Source organism: Serinus canaria, chromosome 1A (genome assembly GCF_022539315.1).
Source record: "Serinus canaria isolate serCan28SL12 chromosome 1A, serCan2020, whole genome shotgun sequence".
NCBI lineage: Eukaryota > Metazoa > Chordata > Aves > Passeriformes > Fringillidae > Serinus > Serinus canaria.
In genome coordinates this window covers 59,577,403-59,592,872 of record NC_066314.1, presented here as the reverse complement: position 1 = coordinate 59,592,872, position 15,470 = coordinate 59,577,403, and the positions used below count along the sequence as shown (strand labels likewise).

Below are 15,470 nucleotides of genomic sequence, written 5' to 3'. Positions count from 1 at the left end.
TCTCCAATATTTGACTGAAAGGTTGTGCATACAGCAAGAGAAGTTCTGTAAACTTTTCAAAGTTTAGCAGAGAAAACCAGGGAAATTTAATTTATTTTGAAATATTTCTTTGATATTTATAGTTCTTCTACTCTGACACATCTTCCTGTACTTTTCTTTATAAGTGTCTATTTTAAAATAAATCCTATCAAACACTTCAAGCAATTAGATTCAAATCTCTACTGACAAGCAAAGTTAAAAAAGGAAGTTCTGACAAAGTCAGTGTTAAGATGTCACAAGAATAATGAATAAACATTTCTGTACAATTTTATTCATACTTCAGCTGCGATTTCTGTTAATAACTGTTTTCAATTTCTTTGATGAAGGAGAAAGCAGTTTGCTTCAGTCTTCACAGGAACATTCCTCTCTCTACAGATTGTCTCTTAGAATTTAACATGAATAGAAGATCTTCAACCATAACTATTTAAGCAGGAAAAGCAGACTACATTATCAAAATTATCAAAGGGGTGGATGTACTTTAAACCCCCCCAAAACAACCACAAAGAACATTATCTATTTAGTTTTCAAAGCAGCTTCCATTTCATGTCTCTTATAAGCAGCAGCTAAACAGTTTAATCACCGTACATGTGAGCTGGAACTTAGATGCCTTCCAGGCAAATAGAAAGTTCAAGCCTGAGGTTAATAAACCACAGGAACAGAAAGAGAAATGAAACTCCAAATTCTCATATCGCACAATTCAAGTTTTATTCCATTCATTCTTGCAACACAAACTTAAAAATACAGTATCATTTAGCATTCTGATGTCCATGAACCATGGTAATGATGAACCCAACTGCGTCAAAACAGTTAACAATGGTGAAAAGAGAAAGTCAAATATCAAAATGCACAGAGCACTAATTTTTCTTCTGTCACTGCGTAGAAAGATGATTGTTTATCCATTTACAAAATATAATTAAGACAAGTTCGTTTTGAAATTTTGCATGCAACACTGCAATTGCTTGACCTAGGACACTCTATTCTTGCCAGCCTCTTCTACAAATAATCAATGTTATGTTCAGTTCCATTTAACTACTGTACTCCTTTTTTCATTTGCTCCCTGTAAGAAAAAGGGAACAGAGGGTACAAAATTGAAAATATACTTAAGTTTATAACTTATTCAGCAAAAATTTAAAAGGAAAAGGTTTAAGAACAGAGTGGATTTCCAAGTATATGCAATCCCAGTCTGACAAAGTATTTAAATTCTGTTTATAGAATGAAAAATAATTTACAATTTGGTATTTTTATCTAGTTAGGACCTACTCAAAGATAGAGGAAGCCACCCATTATTTTTTCCACAAAATAGCTAACAAGAAAGAAACAAATGAACAAGCCCAGGCTTGAGAGAATTACAAATGTATAAGCTTTTAATTTTTTTTTTTTAATCCTGGGCAAAATGATTAAACACCTGTTATGTAGTGCAAAAAGCAGAAAAGTATTTCTTCTTTTTAAGCCAAACATTAAATGCCATCTTTTTAGCTATCTCAAAAGGCAGCTTGGGTATATATTACAGCCAAATTAACACTTGACTCACTGAAGTCTGTTTGCTTCTTTTCCCCCCCAGGGTGAAGTAAGAAAAAATAAGGTGTCCCCATAATTGTAGAAAAAGGGAGGCAAAATTGCCTCAGTGAATCTCCAGAAGAGTTAGTACAAAGATGATGTTTCTTTGCTCACTTAAATGAGAGTTAAAGGGAAGGGCAGGAAAGAACACAGAAGAAAAAAATAAAACCCAACAAAAATACAAAACCACTATGGCCAGACAACTTGACAGTAATCAACAAAAAAAACTTGATTAATCAAGTTCTCCACGTAAAAACAGATTGCAGTTTTCTAGACTAGTATTTGAATAGCTAAATATTTAACAGCATAATATGGAGGCAAATTGATGCCAAAGATTGTTACTTTCATAGCTGAATAAAGAGTTAAACCTATAGTCTGTGTTCACACTATTACAAATGACGTGACAATCCAGCACTGATCAGAGATAAGATTAAAGAGTCTTATAAATAGTTATTAAAAGCACTGTTCACCAAATATTCTTGTTCTTTTATCAGCAGTTCATCAATTGATTTATCACTGAATTCCAACCCTTCTGTTCTTCCTTGCCACCCATCTCCAAGAAATAGAGTAATTGCACTGTACAGTTTATGGCCAGAGTTGATTGTTTTCTCCATTGCTTTTCTTTTGCTATGTGTAGATGTAAATCAGTTCCTGCTCTCATTTTATACTCTCAATGCAATGCTTTTCATATCTGAGACATTCAATCCTAATATGCAACATTATTCAAGTAAAACTAAATCTCCATTAAATACGAGTGGTAGTCACCAGTCTACTCCTATATATCCTCTCAATTTCAACAGTAATATCAAAGCAATATCAGCTACTTTTGTTTAAGAATTCAGCATGACACATTATATAAATTTCTTTTTCCGTATTCTTTTTCTTATCAGAAAGTTTGAAATCTGTATTTTCAAAAGAGAGGAATATGTATAGTTTGTGGTATAGAACCTGTTACTCAGTTTTAAGTGAACCAGGAGTCTAATGAAAATTTTCAGGATGAAAGCCAGCAGCTCAGATATTCCTGAGGACCACAAGATGTGACAGGAGTGCCTACAACATCATTAAATACCTTCCCATGAATGTTCAAGACTGTCATACTAGTATAGTAAATCTTATCTAAAAGTCCATGGTTAACGTGGTATGGTCACACTGGGAACTTCCAGAACAAGCCTCATGCCTTAATGGAATTTAAGACGTTCATCCATTTGACAATGAAACACTGATTTGAAGATATGCACAATTAAAAAAAAAATCTGTAGTAGTTAGAGCAAGTTAAGACTTCTGCTTGTACATCTTCCTGCTTCTACATCTATACTTAGAAAGGTTCTATGGTTACCAGAAAGGCTTAGCAAAAATATTCACCTGACCTGAATGTCTAAATAACTACTGTTCATTTTCCACATTTGCCTTGATTATCCTTGTGTACCAAACAGCCTGGAGCTTTCACATGTGACTAGGAATTTTATGCTGATGTGGTGAGTAAAGAAATTTCATCTTACATTCCTTGTGGAAAAAAACTACAGTGAAATTCTGACCTCTCTCTCAAAAGCAGTTACTTAAAATGTCTGTCCTAGACTGAAACAAACATGGGATATAAAGATTTCAAATTCAAGCATCCAAAAGTACCTTGGCAGATATTATGGAGTGTAACACCACCATGCCTCAACTGGTCTTTCTTGGTTTGCTCAAGAGTCAGAAAACATTAGTGTGACATCCAATTAGTCAATATAAAGAACAGCTCCAATAACTAGTATCAAAAGTCCTCAAAACTGCAACAGAAGCTTTAGGCAGAAGAAGAACAAAGCTACCCACTGAGAGAGAAGAGAGAAGAGCAACCCAGCCACCTACATTACTACACTTCAGATTATGGCAGACACTAAGAGCATGGGACTATTGCTCCTTCACAATCAGTTTCAGGTACATAGCACAGTACTTCCATCTAAAGGAAGCACTTCCATCCATCTAGAAAAATCTTAGTACTAATCTAGGAGGCTTACAAGCCAAAATATTTAGCATGGTCTGTCTTCCTTCTTCCATTTTCACTAGAAATGGGAAGAGATTGTGCACTGGAAAGAAGTCCTAGAGGGACACTGTTTATAATACTTTTCAACCCTCTCCAACCAAATTATCTTTGATACAAGCCCCTAACTAGTCTGACTCATAAAGAATTTCCCTCCCCCCAAAGTTTTAGCTGAAGAAGCTGGAAGATGCAAAGAGTGACAGACAGGCAGCAGTGTGAGGCCACAGGAGAGACATTTAAGATATCAGTCCATCCGTCACTGAAGAAGAGTCTTGATTGCCTGGTTGTCAGTGGCTTCAAAGGCAGTTAGTCCATCTGGCCCTTTCACAGTCTTATCAGCACCCTGGAAACACAATGAGAAGGACTGTCAGTTCATAAAGCCAGGCTAAATCAGTACAAAGTGTGTCAAAAGATATATAACCTGAATAATTATATTGATTACCTACAGCTTTTCACTGCAGTGCCTTGTTTTCATTCAGAAATCAACCAGACAAGATTGATGTACAGAACTTATCAGCATGAACTTATCAGCATGCAGCTAATCTGAGCTTCCAACTTTGTCATTTAAAAATAAGGAAAAAAAGCCACAATTTTTGTTACACAAATAGTTGCAAGTCCAACAAATTATCAATCTTAAATGTATTTTTTGTTTCCAGCAACTACTATCTTACAAAAGCAAAAATTCAGTGTTACACACTTCTACAAAATCTATGGTGCAAGAAAATATCACATTCTAAATCACACAGGTAATACCTGGAAGAGTTGATTTACTAACAAATCATGCTATATTAGTTTTATAGCATAAAATTGCCACACTCATCAAGGATTGTGCTTCTCTTTCATTCTGAAAAAAATGTCCCTATTGATACATCAGAAAAACAACACCACAAAATCATTCCAAGTCCAAAACTGCTCAGGTTTGTTTTGAAAGAGTTATGTCTACACATAAAAGGCAACCAAACAGAACAGGGGGGCAACAGGAAAATGAAGGGTAACGCACCAACTGGATAAATTGGAGGATAATGCACCAACTGGATACATCAAAGAATTAGAATAAACTGCTGCAAGTAAGCACAAGCACCATGCCAGATTTATGGGAGGAGAACAAAAGAAGGGAAACAGAGTGATTAACTAGTCATGTTTGCTTTGAGCACTGTGTAATCACATTCATGAAAGGGAAAACACAGACTAAACTGTAAATAGGGTAGCTAAATAAGGGGACAAAAGTTATTAGAGATCACAGAACTGATTTCAGAACAACTCTGCAAGATGATATGCAAATCAGGAAAATGACAGGAAAAACACTTTGGGTACAAACACATTTTGTCAAAAGTGTGTACAGCAGAGGGTTGTCTTCAGTTTATGCATAAGCTGTCCACAGAGTACGTACAAATCCCTTCTCAATTTCAAGGAAGATTGTTAGTTACTATTAAGGACACTGAACAGTTTAAGGACATAATGTACCTAGAATTTCCATTGCTTCTTCACTAATGAAACACACAAATCCCCACTGAACTTCCATACATAATGCCATGTCTGTTCCCAAAACAACTCTCACTTCCCTAAACTTTTCTAACTGTCTAATTAACTGGATCTGATACCACTGTGATTTGCTACCAATGCTACTTTTCACAATGCAGCATATTTCCCTCTCTGAAACTTGTGCACTCTTCACTTTCATGTACTCAACCTGTCATTTGGAAAAGATGGTTTTGCAGTGGTTTTTATGGCAGCACTGCCAGTCCTGTTGTCCACTGGCCAAACTGATCCTCTTGGAGCTGCTCATCTTCCTTGTGGTCCCTAGAGACTCTCAGTGCAAGAGATGCATTGAGTTTGCTCCAGTGACAGGAGCAATTTTTAGTATTTCCTCTCTCCTATCACTGCGTAACATCCTTGGCCCATCAGTACAAGGATGTTGCAGTTCTCTGACATATGAACATGAACTGAATTAGCCTGTTCCCAACAAATGATAATGTGGTTACTGCAAACACACACCTGGGCTAAAACCACAGGAACATGGCTTGTAAAACATTTATTTTTCCCCTAAGAAAACCCCCAAGAGATTTAGCAGGTATTCAACATTTATAATCTTAGTTGTCCAGGGAAAAGAAAGGCAAGTAAGAGTACAAATAGCTTCTTTTGAAGGTGTTGATTATTTTTACTGCTTAGATAGCACTCAGATTAGAATCTATGTGGAAATCAAGAAGGCTTCAAAGCTGTTCATTGATGGAAAATCCTGATTTGAAGAAAAATGGAACTATGCAGTAATTGACCTGACAGAATTTAAGGAATTTTAATTCATAAAACTCTCAGCCAATGTACCAGCACTTAGGATACCAAAGATAACAGTTAACTGAGGTAACTTTGAAGTATAAAGAGAGGTTTTGATCTTAACATAGGACTGCTCTCTCCCCCTCAGAAAAATACTTCAGAAAAATTATTGACATTCAAGACCTGGGTTCCTAAAACAGCTTTATTGAATGTAGGATAAGAGGGTCATGACTACCTAAGGAGGACACCATTTATTAAACCTAGTGCTAATAAATTTAGAAAATTGGCCATTAGCTAGACAGAAAGACTCCTGCCTACATTCAATAAAAAGAGAAGGAAATAATAAAGGTCAGGTCAAGAGGACTTTAATTTGTAGAAGTACAACACTGCCTGGAAGCAACTTTATTAAAAAACTCATAGAAGTACAATGATTTCATAGTATTCTCTACTTCCCCAAAGTAAAAAGTTCCTAATATTTGTGTTATGTTCTACTCTGAAAATACACACACACAAATAAATATAAACTCTCTCACCCGGGCAGGGTAATAACAAACAAGAATGTTTGCCCACGGAAGTCACCAGGCAAAGCACAAATGTTAAACAGGCTTTGAGAGCCACACATGAGCTACTTGGCTCCAGCTGCAGTTCTGGAAAAAACCCAAAGCAACAAGCACAGAACCCATGATGAGAGCTGAGCTCCCACCAAACTGTGAAACCAGAACTGGGGGCACTTAACGAAGCTGGGAGAAGATTGGTTTACACAGCAAGCAGCAAACTGCTAAAAAGAGGTGCCAGATGACACAACAGAGGCAGATGTCTTCTTGTTCAAAAAGTACATGGATGAAGTCATGGCCAACAGATCTGCCAACACTTCTGAAAAGGGGACAGATGTATGCACCTCTGAAATCCCCAGTACAGCAACCGTGAATGAGGGAAATGAGTGAGCAGATGTGGTCATACTCACAGCTCCTCCTTTTGCTACTGTCAGAGAAGAAAAAAAGAGGCTAAACTGCCCAACTTAACAGGATATTTCTTGTAAAACAAAAGCAGAACTATTTTGGAAGTTGAACAAATGGATGAAGTTCGTTGCATCCTATGCAGCAACTCTCATTTTCTAAGCTTTCAAAACTGTTGTCTATTTTAATGTACCGGTTTCTCTGACACTAAAGAAACCACAACTTTTTACATTAAAAATCAAACACCAGATTATTAAAGAAAAATATGGATCAATGTCTGAAACATTTCTTTAAATACTCCTCCTTCTCCTCCCTTTAGTAGCTTAAGAGTCTCACCTAAAAGGTTTCAAACACCTCCACAGTCCATCCACCACAAAAAACAATGGAGAATGTTGGCTTAGTAACTGGGAAGAACATTAAACTGTCAGGAATTTTTAGATCTTTCAGTAAGGGTTGACTCCTGAGTCCCAGGTATCTGCTACCATAGAACAATGGTACAAACAAGGCATGATTAGTTTAAACTAATGTTTAAACAAGGTTCATAAAATAACTGTGTTATGAGACAGAACAACCTCTACATATAAGCACTGCCTCAGACAGAGCTGATAAGCCAACTTCCAGTTTATAAATATTTCATCAGCTAGCCCATGTAAATGGAAACAATCAACATTTTACTTTGCATGAAGAAATCTGAAAGTAATTTATTATTTGAACTAACCTAGGTTGGAAAACCCTCCAAACCAGAAATGGAAATAAATCAACATGGGATAAAGGATACCTTATTTTTTGATGATCCTAAATGAAGGATTAGTCCTCACAATAAATTTAAGCAAGTCGGACACACCATTCGAATCATAAATTAACAGTCACTGCATTTGTTTACAAAAAAGCATAAGTAATATCAGACAAGATCAAAGTTAAGTGAAATTCATGCAGCATTAAGGCAGTTAAGGAAAGTTTTACCCTGGAAGTGGCACATGAAAGTATTACATGGCAAGAATTCCTTTGGCCAAATGACGTAAGTGTAATCAAGAAGGAGTGCATGTGAATGGAGAAAAAAGATTGCTTGAATTAACTACTGGCTCTGTAAAACTGATCACTTCTGTAATTTAAATCAAAGTGCAAACAGAGATAGATTAAGCTTATTCTCCTCAGGACAAAATTTACAAGCTGTAGGACAGAGAAAGCTTGGCTTTTTACTTTTATTTCCCTTCCCTCTGCCAGCCCAGATGGGTTCTCAGTCATCTGGCAAAAGTTGAGGGAAACCACACCTCTGAGCAGAGATTGCATCACATGAAACACTTAAACAGCTGCCAAAGCCAAATCCACTGAAGGAATGCATTTTTTTTCTTACTGATTTGCAGCTCTGCTCTCTAGCTGGAGCCCACAATGCTCTTATGGTCACTGTTACTTTTGCTACACAACAGAAGTCCTTCAACTTTGTCTTTCAGCTATCTTTCACCATGATCAGAGCACCCTCTCTGTTTTAGCTACACAAATGGCATTTGTTTGATATTCTGAACATATCATCTGGAGCATTATAATCTTATTGCAAAAAAAAAAAAAAAAAATCCCAGTAATATGCTTTGCTAATGGAAAACTTGTTCAAAACATTCCTATCTCACCTTTGACAGAAGCAATTTCACACAGGAAACGTGGCCCTCATAGACTGCTGATAGGAGTGGTGTGATATTGTGTTTGTCTGGAGCCTGCAAATTGAGATACAATTACTTGAAGGACTATTTCACACAGCATCATAATGTTTCACAGAACTTTTTTATTTTCTTTAATCAGTAAGGGAATAAAAAACAGTAAGGAAGTAAAAATTTAAGAATATTGGCCAGAAATGCATTCCACAGAATTTTTCACCTCTTTTTTAATACAGAAAAGTTATAATTTAAATAAGAGGTAATAGCAAGATATATCTTCCACAAGACTTCAAGGTATCCCAAAGCTTGTCCATAATTTTAGGCCAATTGTGCAGTTTCAGCTGACAAATTTTGCCCAATTTAAAACCACTACTCCTAATTCTCCCATTTCACAGCCAGCATCACTTCAGAAAAAAGTTTTGGCAGAAATATACTTTTGGCTGTCTTCTCTCTAAACTACAGTCCTGGAAAGAATAAGAAATAGAGCAACTGAAATGCTATTTTTAACTCTTCCCCAGCTAGAAAAATTCCCAAGGAAGAGATAATCTTTCCAGACATCCAGGAGCAAAATCCTAGCATTTTTCTTATGAACTAAAGCTAAGATGTCTTAAATGTTAACTTTTGGACAAGCATTCTAAGGCTTGTCAACATCTGGGGTGTATGGTTAAATTATGTAGGAAGTTAACTTCTGGAGGGCTGGTATAGCTTAGTCAAGTCTTTTCAAAACAAGAAGACACACATGTCAAGCTACAGCAAAATGTCTTAAAAAGAAAGAATGTCTCCAAAGAAGAGACACAGTTTTCCCAGTGTATCCAAAGAGAATTAAAACATTTAGTAAGCATAATTGTAAAACTTCTAACCTCCAGAATCCCACCTCTTGAGTAATATTAAATGCATCAAATTGTTTAGTTTGATTTACATCTTTCAGTGACCATTTAAGCACTTACACCAATCTCTTTAGTGTGTGTGGGAAGACTTTAAGACTTGTTTGCAAATACCATAATACATACATTAATGTCAGCTCCTTTCAAGAGCAAAAATTCCAGAATCTCAAGCTGGCCACAGTCTGCTGCATAGTGAAGAGGCTTCCTCCCACCTTCGAGTGTCCTGTTGACATCTTCACCCTTTAAAATAAACATAATCTCATCAGCAAAATTTTAGAGCTAACACACGAGGAAGAGCTTGAAAGAAATCCAACACCTTTAAATATGCTGAAGAATGTTCCACCCAAATATTTCACTCACTGCCCAAGAAAAATGAAAATTAAGTAGTTCAATTTCTGTTCCCTCACATTTATGACTGTAAGACAATCTTGATTCCTTGTTCTGTACTGCATCTCAGGTGTCCTTGTGCACAAGGTACAAGTGCACTAGGTAACTCATGATTTGAAAAAATCCAAAAACCAAACCAATAAAAAAATCTTTAGAGCTTGTACAAAATGCTCCCCTTGGCTCATTTTGCTTCTCTTGCCCCACAACTAGGATCACAGTTATCTGGCTAAGTTCCTTTATCTGCTTCTATGAATACTGAAGCTTTGCATAATGACAAACCAGCTGCATAGAAGTAAGTCAGCATAACTACCAGCAAGTGAGTCCAGGCCATCCATAATTTAAAACTCAATTATGAAACTGTCCACCCTGTTTTATAAATAGCACTTGCCAATTCTACATGATACAAACAAGTCTGAAGAGTCAAGCAAATCAGGCCACAGGAAGTTGTACTCTAATGCCTCTCATACCAGTGGATTGAGACATCTCTTAAGGCGTAAACAAAATTTAATTTACTGAGTACCTAATCAGCTTTCTTTCCTCACCTTGGGTTGTGCAACTAAGGATAAACTGATTTACTACCCTTCATTAGTGACAAGAAGTTACTGGAAACCAACTAGAGATAAGCTGTGTGGTAAGTGGCCTCTTGTTCTAATGTGCAAGGCATCTTAGTATTTTAGGAAGTGGCTAAATTTTGCATCATACCTCAAGCCCTGTATCTCCACAGAAAAACAATTAGAAGAATTTCAGCTGCAGCACCAATTCATACTTCTCTATAGAGTCCCTGCAGTTCCTTCACTCCTGTCCCAAAGTTTTATAAAGTGCACAGAATAGAGGGGTTGACATACATCTTCCAGACATTACTTCCCTTCTAAGAATGGAAGAAAAGATTGCCAGAAGGAAATCTTACTCTGCTTTTGATGTCCTATATAATCAGAGTTTTACACTGCTAGTCAAATAACAAGATGACCTCATTATTCTCCTCTCTTCTCAACAGAATATTCAATTATTCATCATATACCCTTGTAGCAGATAGCATTGTGATGTAGCTTCTCATTTGCAGAATTTCATTGACAATTAAGTTCCAATTAAAAAAAAAAACCACCCAGATCAAAGCAGGCTAATAGCACATAAATAGTCTGGGAAAACACATAAAGAAGCAGAGTATACTTATGTTTAATATTAAACTCTACCCATACTTTTATTTGCACATGGACTCCACCCATAATTTTAAAACAACTGGCATTTACATAACCCATCATGTTTGCTGATACATTAGGGATTGGGTGCACAGGTTTGAGAAGCCAACCACATGAAAGCCACATAATCCAACCCAAACCAAAACAATCTCCAACAATCCTTGTAAAGCCTCACACATGCCAAGACACAGTGTGGAGCATGGGAGAAGGGCAGGCAAGCTAAGTCCTGGGACAGCACACAGTCAAACCATAAAGATCACAGTCCAAAGGAAAGTTAAGAGTCATCACTTCAAGATTAGGACAGTCCAGCAAAGCTCTCACTTCCTTAAGCTTATAAATATTATTTGGCTCACTGGCTTATACTATAGTGACTTTTCTTTTGTTTTTAAAGAATAAAACAGAGGTCCACTGTTCTCTCCTAAGCTGGCTGTGGAATAAATTCCTGCTGGATGATGAACTTTCAGAGAAAAAAAATAACCAAACACCCAAACTACTAATTTTTAAGATCCCTGTAAAGATAATGAAAACTTGTTTATAGGGGAGTACCTAGCAAAAGGTTTGCAAATAAAGATGTCCCAAACACAGATTACATGGTATTGAATATTGGCACTAAGAACATGTATCATTAACATTTAAAGTTAAACATCAGAACATTTTAGTCTGAATTAACAGAACACAGACATCACATAAGTTGCAAAAATTAAAAAAAAAACCAAACAAGTATATATATATTCTATACTCCTATATTCTGCAGTAAACCAAGTCAAACATCCAGTTGTTTCCCAGGTTTAAAAAGCCACTGTAAAACACACCACTGAATGTCATAAAGCTTCTCCTGGCCTATCCTACTCCCAGTCCAAGAAATACAGAAGTAGGAAGGAAAGATAAACCAATGCATTTAATATAAAGGGATCAAACCCGGGCAAAACTACTTGTTTCAAATGCAGTCACCAACATATATACATGAAAAAACTTACAGGACTCTTCACAGGTAATTTCTCTCAGGTCTTTAGATCTCCTATTTATATTGCCTAGGGCATCTCTCTGCAGGACAAGCAGTGGTTTCCAAAGTGAGATGTGAAAACCCAGAGAAGGGTGCAAGACAATCCACTGGGGTATGAAAAGAAACTATATTTTGTACTATTAATAAAATCTAAAATAGCATTGATTTCATCTTTAGTTCATCTTTAATTTCCATTTTGGGGGTATATTTTGGGGGTATAAGATGCACATTGCACAGTACAGGAGTACATCCTGAAGCTGACTTAAATATCAAGTTCCAATCCACCTGCTCAGGGCCAGGCTGGATGGGGCTTTAAGCAACCTGGTCTAGTGGAAGGTGCCCCTGCCCATGCAGGAGGGTTGGAACTAAATCTTTAGGCATAAGATAAAAACTTGAGCCCCTGCCTCAAAAAAGAGACAGCTCTGGTGAAGGTGTGGCTAATTATACCAACACAATGAGATGAAGTGATCTCTCAAGCCCTGTCATAGGTTGGGGCAGGAAACAGCACACAAGATTCAAAATAAAACATTATCTCTGTATCAAGTTTTCGAAATTTACTGTGGTTTTGAATAATACTGGCCAAACATGCCATAAAGAATGTTATGAACTTGGGTATCAGCAACCTTATGAGGTGATGATGCTCAATATAGAACTCTGAGACAGCAAAGTAACCAATATATTGGTGGGCTAAAACTAAGCTGCTGAAGGTTTACACTAAAACTCACCATCCCCTGCAGCGGCATAAGGTCAGAATCCACATAAACTAACAAAATGGACTCTAATTTTTCCTTTACACCCACAGGACCAAAATCTTCTGTGCACCAGACCAAAAGTGACAGAATGATTCTTCAAGGAAGTTTTATGGGACTTCTGCCATTTTCTAGAGTCTAACAGAGCAGCAGGGAGGTTAACCTATGTATTTGGAGGAGATAAAATTAAGCCAGGATCAAGGAATCATATCACACTCAAAATAAAATGTAGCTTCAGTCAAAGGTCAGGCTTCTCCTGAAAGAAGATTATTTATTTTCACTTTCTAGAGTAGACCCCCACATTCACTAATAATGGTGCAAATATTTGTGCACAGTTTCAGAAAGTAATTTGCCCATGCAAAAGAAAAGACATGATCACCTCTATAATGACCTTCCAGAATACACTGAATTTACTCAGTCAGCCATTTAAGGCTAACTCTGGCATAAACCACATTAGTCACATTTTTCTTTTCAGATCAAAGACCCAGGGCAGCAGCTATGCAATAGCATTAAAAACCCGTTACACTCATGAAACATCAGAAACAGCAGTTCCCAGGTATCTTAATCCCCTCTATTAAAATCTGATTATGAGTAAAGAAAAGCCTCTGTGAATCTCCAATTACTAAACAAGATGACATAAAAGAAGACTTTTGTACCCTTTTTCAAAAAGTCACATAAAATGGCTAACAGAAGAACTTTAAATTAGGAGATCTTAAGGTGTCAATGTCTGTTGAAATGTAGCTTTCAATTTTTCACTGCAGGACAAGAAAATAAAAACTGGAAACTCCTTTCCAAATACTTTTAGAACTTTACTTTTTAAGTAACTAAGAATAGGATTCATTACAGCACCCTGTGAAAGCAACTATCACCTACTTTCTGTAAGGGAGCAATGTAATCCATAAAAACATCTAACTAATTTCTTAAGTGACTACAGTCAAAAATAGTTACTCTTGAACTTAATTCTTTCATTACCCTCTCTTTCACACATTTTCCTTGCTTTACTTTCTCTTGCCAATATACCTACACAAAATTCCTTCTTATATCCCACGTCCTTTTCCAGTTTAGCTCCAGTCAAGGCTTTGGCTTTTTTAGTTCCATCCCTGCTCACCCTGGGGAAGTGCCTATGTTCTTCTTGGGTACCCACCCCCAAATCCCATTTTTATGCTCCCCTCTTTCTTCCTGAGCTCAGACAGGAGATCCTGACAGCCAAGCTGCCCTCTGCCCTCCTGTACACCTGGTGGATGTCCCAGAGTAATCTGGAAGGATCTGCACCTTAACAGCTGCCCTGAATAAGTTGTGCCAAATTTAATTACTTTTTCTTTTGCAGCCCTTGTTAAAAGAATGAACCAGAGTTTGCTGACTTTGTCCCTAATGCACGTTATGACATCAGCTCCATGAAAATGAGCAAGTTTAGTCATAAAGTACATGTTCTGAAGCTCATTATTTTCCAGGGAGATTACTTAACCACACCTAACTGACTCCATCCTTCAACTGCTCCTGCCTTCCTGCAGCCTTTATTGCACAAGGCTGTATTCAATGCCTGCCTTGGTCTCCCTTTATCTGCTAACTCCCTCTTTTCCCAGCTCCTGCCAGTTTTAGAAGCATCAACACTTGAAGCCAAATGAGCTAAACTCAAGTTTAACCTAATCTAGGTTAAACTTCACCATTAACATAATCTAGGTTAAACCTAATCACCATTCTAACACCCTACAGCACACTCCAGGTGCTTCAAGCACAGGCTTATTTTGCAGTGGCACAGGAACTGAAACCAAACCTGAGCCAGGTGTTCACGTGAGCACTGTGGTTTGACAGAAGTGTTGTTCTAGAACATTACTGCCAGGCTACAAATGTCACAGCTCATCCTTCACTTCAGCACCAACTTTTCTTCTGTGTGGCTGCAACAGCTTTGCTACTTCCAGCCAAAGTTTGACCCTTCCCACCCCTGCACCAGAATTAGTGACTGAATGATGAATCCAATGAGGGAACTAATCAGTGTGAGAATTTATTTGATAATTTCCTTCATCTGTTCCATGACTTGGCATCTGAACACACCAGCAATTAGTAGCTGGGATTTACACTGCAGTGCTGTCACAGGAATAGAAACTGACAATTGTGGCCTCATTAAATCCTATTGCATAGGTTAACTGTATTAGTAGAGCAGTGCCTGTAATACTTATGGCATTAAAATGCTCTTTCAGATTTAGAAACAACTCCATATCCCCATCTGTACATGCAAAAATAACTGCATCTCCCCTTTTCATGCATTCCTTTCATTTCAGTTTTAATGAAGGAAAGCAGATTCCATGCAGTCAGATGTCCTTAGAGGGCAGGGAAGCCTCTTGCAGGAGCTACTGTGTAATTCCTGTCTTCATTATAGCAGGAAAGAAAATAACTCACTGTACAGTCTGTTGCATTACTTCCATCTCTTTGCACACAAGGGATGGCCACCCTTACAGTGTATTAGATAACTCTGATATTTTAAATATAGCAACAACTTTGCTGTCTCAGTGGGAAAGAGGAAGAGTAAAAAATCCTCTTTCTATGAAGAAAAGTTTAAGCCCTATGCATGAGATATTTTGACTATTTTGCTACGTGTTGAAAATACTACTTCCAAAAACTTCATATTTACTGTTTTCTCCACAGGCTTTGTTTATGTTGGTTGCATTATTTGTTTTAAAAAATTCAAAGAGTTTGAATGAGATGGCAGAAGTAAATTAATGATGTTGGATATAATCTCAAGACATTTTGCTATAACAGAT

The 15,470-nt window shown here is 37.1% G+C and overlaps 1 protein-coding gene across 1 annotated transcript in view; it reads right to left on the bottom strand.

The window, feature by feature from the left end:
- Positions 1–727: 727 nt before the first annotated feature.
- MTPN (myotrophin) overlaps positions 728–15,470 on the bottom strand; it is a 30,742-nt gene continuing 15,999 nt past the window's right edge. The window contains exons 2-4 of the mRNA XM_030238474.2: positions 9,503–9,616; positions 8,469–8,552; positions 728–3,959 (exon numbers count right to left, since the gene is read on the bottom strand). Coding sequence (XP_030094334.1) covers positions 3,873–3,959; positions 8,469–8,552; positions 9,503–9,616 — 285 coding nt within the window. The 3' untranslated portion in view covers positions 728–3,872. The remainder of the gene's footprint in view (positions 3,960–8,468; positions 8,553–9,502; positions 9,617–15,470) is intronic.